Raw genomic sequence first — 6,349 nt, forward strand, 5'->3', positions numbered from 1 at the left:
GGGAGGTTCGAGTAGTGACGTCTCCATGACGCAACGGCTTCGAAACATGTCAATTACTTTCACGCTTTTGACGCGTGTCCTTGGTTTGTACGTAATAAGACACGAAGTACCGGTCCTAAAATTAACGGGACTAACGTAGAAAACGTCGGAAAGTTTATCAAATCGCTTGATTTGTATAATGGGGAAACAGATATTTGTATTGCGCGACGAACAACTTATTGTAAATAAGTTGAAGGATTTAATTGAAGAAATTGCTGGTGAGAAACTAAAGAAAAATGATGTTTTCACAATAGGACTTTCAGGTATAAACAGTTGACCTACTTTTAATTTGTTCACATAATGTATTTAAATAAAAGTGAGATGTATGACACATTCCATACACTGTAATTTGGTAGGAATCAGCTTTATCTGTATTTGTATCTATTTAAAATACTAATTTATACCTGAAATTTTACAGTATTAAATTTTAACAATGATTTTATATTAGTTTCCTTGTTAATTAATTGAGTGCAAAAATCCATCCTAAAATGAACTTTTCAGTACAAATGTTGCTCGGAATGATGCAGTTGGGACCTTATCAAACCTGTAGACCATTTCCATATGGCTCTTTTGACTTTTCTGGTCCTCTAGGGGGTCCAAACCCCTCATTAAGAACTGCAATTTTACCAAATTTTTTCTTATGGATATCTATATTTATTAAAGGGATCTTCTATTAAATATTAAAAGAGGTATATGGTTTCGGGGGTTCTGAAAATTTCATAATTATACATTTTGGGGAAAGGAAGAGTCTAGACTAGGGATCCCCAAAGTGGTCGATATTGACCCCTTGGGGTCGATAAGAGTTCTCCAGGGGTCGATAAGAGTTCTCCAGGGGTCGATAAGAGTTCTCCAGGGGTCGATAAGAGTTCTCCAGGGGTCGATAAGAGTTCTCCAGGGGTCGATAAGAGTTCTCCAGGGGTCGATAAGAGTTCTCCAGGGGTCGATAAGAGTTCTCCAGGGGTCGATAAGAGTTCTCCAGGGGTCGATTAATACACAAGGATCAAAAGGGGGTCAATTAATACCAAAGAGGATCAATTAAATTGTCTAGGAAAAAAATAGATTATTCCAATAAAAATTCGAAATACGGATATTATCAACAACATTACTGTCTACCCTAGTTATAACTTGAGTTTTGCTTTAGCCTACGCCGCTTTAAGCATGTGTTACTCTGTTTTCATGCATCTGGCAATGTACTAGTGTCGCAAACATGTTATGAACGCTGGTAGTTCATTATACACAGACATACGTTGCACTGTTACACTCTAGTTGGGTTGTCACACTAAGTATTTTATATCTAAATGTAGATATTTTGTCCTTTACAGAGAAAATATCGTAATATATTGAAAATCATTAATATAGTACAGAAGCGTTTGCAAGAAAAAATGGCCTTTCAAGTAAAAATGGAGCTATTTAAATCTTCACTGGCACGATCCGATTTTAAATATTTTTCAAACTTGCGAGTACTAAAAGAAAATGAAAAGATTTCTGACCATGATTTGGAGATATATATTAAACATCTTGATAAATTAAGAGAAGACTTTAAAGCACGTTTTGAAGACTTGGAGAATATGCATTTTCCCAAATGGTTTGCTAATCCATTTGATGTAAAAATAGATAATGAAGGTAGTGAACCTGGCTTAGAAGATGAACCGAGTGAAATATATGTAGATCTTGAAACTAAAGCATTGTTTAAAAATAAAAACCTCAGTGAATTTTGGAGCAATAACAATATTGCCACTAAATATCCCAAGCTCAGAGCAGAAGCCGAACCTTTCTTACTCACATTCCCAACTTCATACGTAGTTGAAGCTGGTTTCAGCCACGTGAATGCAATTTTGACAAAACAAAGGAACAGATTAAACTTGGAAAACCGTGGTGATTTGTGACTAAAACTTACCAATTTTCAAGCGAATATCAATAATCTTGCTGCTTCTCTTCAGAGACATCCATCCCACTAATATCAACTGTTTTAATAAAAAGGNAATAAATGCATCTGATTTAAATTAATTGTAGTTTTAAGTCTTCACCCATTTGAATATTGGGATTGGAACATTTAAAACAAATTTAAAGTATTTAATTTTGTTGTTTTTGCTTCAAGCAATTAATTAATGAATGATTTTGTCGATTTGTACCATTTACAACATTTATCAAAGAACGATATCTGTTTTTATCTAAACTTTTCCACGAACAATGCTACCACTTGAATCAAAAAGCCCTCTAAATCTGCTGTTGAGTGAGTCTAGAAAACTTGTTTCTAATCGCTGTCTACATTCATTTGCAAGTTCATTTCTTCAAATTGCATCAAATTTCATTGCAGAAACGTCGTCTCTGCAATTAAATTTTTCTGAACAGTGGTCTACCCGATCTGTAAACCGCTGTCAGTCTCTAAATGTTGTCTCTGCAATTGGCTGTATGTATTTCTGGAGGGGAGAGGGGGCACCAATAAAGTGTTGTGCCCTGGGTGTCAGTTATGTTTGCTATGCCACTGACTGTGAAAGCATAAATGTAATAACAAAGTTGGATAAAAGTAAATAATAACTTCAAACATTTATAACTCCTCCAAAAAAAGTTGTTTATATTTGTAAACATTCTTTTGACATGTTCATTAAATGTTTTTTCATGCTCAACCAAATGAATGACTTAATAGATCAGGCTATAAATTTGCTATTACTAATGATTAGCAAATTTATAGCTCTATTTATTAAGGTGTTTGTTTGATTGAGTATCAATGTATTGGCTTCGGGAAGTTTATTATGTTGTTTTATTTTTTTAGTTGAAGCTGCTGCTCAAGATTATACAAAAAAAATGAAGGAATATTTTGAAGCAAATAAATTTCCTAGTTTTGATTTGTTGCTTTTAGGAATAGGACCGGATGGTCATACATGTTCACTTTTTCCCGGTCATCCATTATTAGAAGTAAGTTTACATATAAAATTAATTATAAAAAATAATTTTATTCACTTGTCAATGACAATTATTAAAAATATACACTGTTCTAATAATAATAACTAACTTGCAACTATGCTCTGTGCTGAAGAATTCATATCTGGTTACATCTTGTACAATAGTAAATTTGCCTAAACCCAACTTATAATTGAAGGAAATAGAAGATGGAAGACATAGAATAACATAATTATATAATATTAAAGCACGAAATGAATGATGAACTGTTACTTAACGGCAAAGGATTGAAAAAAGTTTGCTAAAGTCGTTGTCAACCTTCAATAGATGATGGCACTCCAAGAAAAATAACAACTTCCTAGGATATATGTTACATTTTAATTTAAAAAAATGCTTTTTGTCAAGTCTCAATTAAAAATATAGGCTATATTTGTAACATTTTGAAATTGTAAACTTTAAAATATAATTCGTATTTATCGTTTCAGGTGGAAGCTTAATTAAATATGCATCGCAGGCATTTTTATCAATCGTAACAGAATGGACTAAATGGCGTTTCTTTTTTTGTGATGAAAGATTAGTGCCTTTTGATGACAAAGAAAGTACTTATGGTTTGTATAAAGAGGAATTGTTAGGAAAAGTTCCAATTACTGAAGAACAATTTGTGACCATAAATCCTGTGTTAAATGGTAAGTTAAAAAAATTGCAATTGAATTATATTTTAACAAAATGTGGTTTAGAAATAAGTCACTACCACTATATTGGTATAACATGGTAATAAGTACACCAAGACACCAATAACTATAAAAAATTTTAAACAAAACAAACATTTTCCATTTTAAATGGAAGAAAATGTTTGTTTTGTTTAAAGTATATCCATTTTTGCTGGTTATTGGTGTCTTGGTGTACTTATTGCTTAGTAATAAAGTTTGTTAAACCTAATTACTACTAAGAATATAGATACTGTGAACTGTAGCGTAGCAAGGGGGTGCAAGGGTATCATGCACTGAGCGCCACTCGCAGAGGGGCATCCAAATGGTCTCCAAAACAAACTATATCAGCTGATTGCAGAGACAGAGTTTACGTTAAATGACATTTATCAACAGAACAGTCTACAGATGTTGGCTGGCTGAACCACGGTTTAAAATGTGTTGCAAAGACGACAATCGTCTATTTCTGATCGCTGTCTAAATGAACTTCGGCAAAACATTGGCTCTTACTTACTTTGCTATTACTCCCCTGTTTGAGGAGTCGTTTGGCCAATCAGGTTATTTGTTTGTGACGTTAGAAATGGTCGCCAGCTATATTCTGAAAGATTCCAGAAATAAAATCTTAAGGCTGTCAAAACCATTGTTCGGCATTTAATGACAATCCTTTTCCATTTCGATATTTAATTTTGTCGCCAATGCGGTTTAAAATATGAACAAATCCATATTTAGAAAATTTATACCAAATTCGAAATTTGTCTTCGGAATAGATTTTTAAGGAATTATTTTGACATTTTATTACTGTTGAAATGAATAATTTTAAATATTTTATTATTAATATTACATTTTTTTTATATCTATAAACAGATTTCTGTAATTATTAAAATTGTCTCATTTAACAGTACAATGATTCTGAAATGCATTAACGTTTTATAACCGACACGATACTCGAATTGTAAATAAATGCATCTGATTTAAATTAATTGTAGTTTTAAGTCTTCACCCATTTGAATATTGGGATTGGAACATTTAAAACAAATTTAAAGTATTTAATTTTGTTGTTTTTGCTTCAAGCAATTAATTAATGAATGATTTTGTCGATTTGTACCATTTACAACATTTATCAAAGAACGATATCTGTTTTTATCTAAACTTTTCCACGAACAATGCTACCACTTGAATCAAAAAGCCCTCTAAATCTGCTGTTGAGTGAGTCTAGAAAACTTGTTTCTAATCGCTGTCTACATTCATTTGCAAGTTCATTTCTTCAAATTGCATCAAATTTCATTGCAGAAACGTCGTCTCTGCAATTAAATTTTTCTGAACAGTGGTCTACCCGATCTGTAAACCGCTGTCAGTCTCTAAATGTTGTCTCTGCAATTGGCTGTATGTATTTCTGGAGGGGAGAGGGGGCACCAATAAAGTGTTGTGCCCTGGGTGTCAGTTATGTTTGCTATGCCACTGACTGTGAAAGCATAAATGTAATAACAAAGTTGGATAAAAGTAAATAATAACTTCAAACATTTATAACTCCTCCAAAAAAAGTTGTTTATATTTGTAAACATTCTTTTGACATGTTCATTAAATGTTTTTTCATGCTCAACCAAATGAATGACTTAATAGATCAGGCTATAAATTTGCTATTACTAATGATTAGCAAATTTATAGCTCTATTTATTAAGGTGTTTGTTTGATTGAGTATCAATGTATTGGCTTCGGGAAGTTTATTATGTTGTTTTATTTTTTTAGTTGAAGCTGCTGCTCAAGATTATACAAAAAAAATGAAGGAATATTTTGAAGCAAATAAATTTCCTAGTTTTGATTTGTTGCTTTTAGGAATAGGACCGGATGGTCATACATGTTCACTTTTTCCCGGTCATCCATTATTAGAAGTAAGTTTACATATAAAATTAATTATAAAAAATAATTTTATTCACTTGTCAATGACAATTATTAAAAATATACACTGTTCTAATAATAATAACTAACTTGCAACTATGCTCTGTGCTGAAATAAATACACACGACATCAGATACGCTGTAACAGAACACACAACTGGAAGACACCTGGTGTAGACAACATTCACAATTTCTGGTACAACAAGTTTACATCACTGCACCAGGAACTAGTAAAACACCTAACACACATCATCATCAAACCACAAAACATGCCAAATTTCTTACTCAGGGCATAAGCTACATGAAACCTAAAAATAACAATACCATAAAGACTCTACAGCAGGGGTGGCCAACCTTTTTAGCAGGCAGGCCAAATTTCAGAAATAATATTTCCTGCCGGGCCACGCACCTAATTTTTTTTGTTAATTTAAGTAAACAAGCAAGCGTGCTACAGCTTCAACCACATCGTTGCTTTCCAGTAGGTGAGATCGTGGTCAAACACTTGCCTGGTTTAATGTAAATAAACACAAAAAAAATAGGTATATATATTATTTTTGAAGAAAATTAAACATAATTGAGAATCACTTATTCAATAACCGAGAAACATATTTATTAGACAATTTAAAAATACTTAAAAATGAGACATCTGACTTTGTTTTACAGAACTAAGTGCATCAAAATTGATCTCGACTAATGTTGTCGCTACACGCAAACAGTTTTCCAAATGAACATCAGTAATTCGTGTTCTCACTTGTGATTTGATGTACTTCATGCGACTAAAAAGTTGTTCACACGCATAAGTGTTTC

At 32.5% G+C, this 6,349-nt stretch overlaps 1 protein-coding gene across 1 annotated transcript in view; it reads left to right on the plus strand.

The window, feature by feature from the left end:
* The first annotated feature begins 27 nt into the window (after positions 1-27).
* Positions 28-6,349, plus strand: part of LOC111622971 (6-phosphogluconolactonase-like) — a 12,442-nt gene continuing 6,120 nt past the window's right edge. The window contains exons 1-3 of the mRNA XM_023365440.1: positions 28-302; positions 3,426-3,626; positions 5,394-5,536. Coding sequence (XP_023221208.1) covers positions 179-302; positions 3,426-3,626; positions 5,394-5,536 — 468 coding nt within the window. The 5' untranslated portion in view covers positions 28-178. The remainder of the gene's footprint in view (positions 303-3,425; positions 3,627-5,393; positions 5,537-6,349) is intronic.

The sequence above is a fragment of the Centruroides sculpturatus genome, unplaced genomic scaffold, assembly GCF_000671375.1.
Source record: "Centruroides sculpturatus isolate CEXI.00-Female unplaced genomic scaffold, Cexi_2.0 scaffold289, whole genome shotgun sequence".
Taxonomy (NCBI): domain Eukaryota; kingdom Metazoa; phylum Arthropoda; class Arachnida; order Scorpiones; family Buthidae; genus Centruroides; species Centruroides sculpturatus.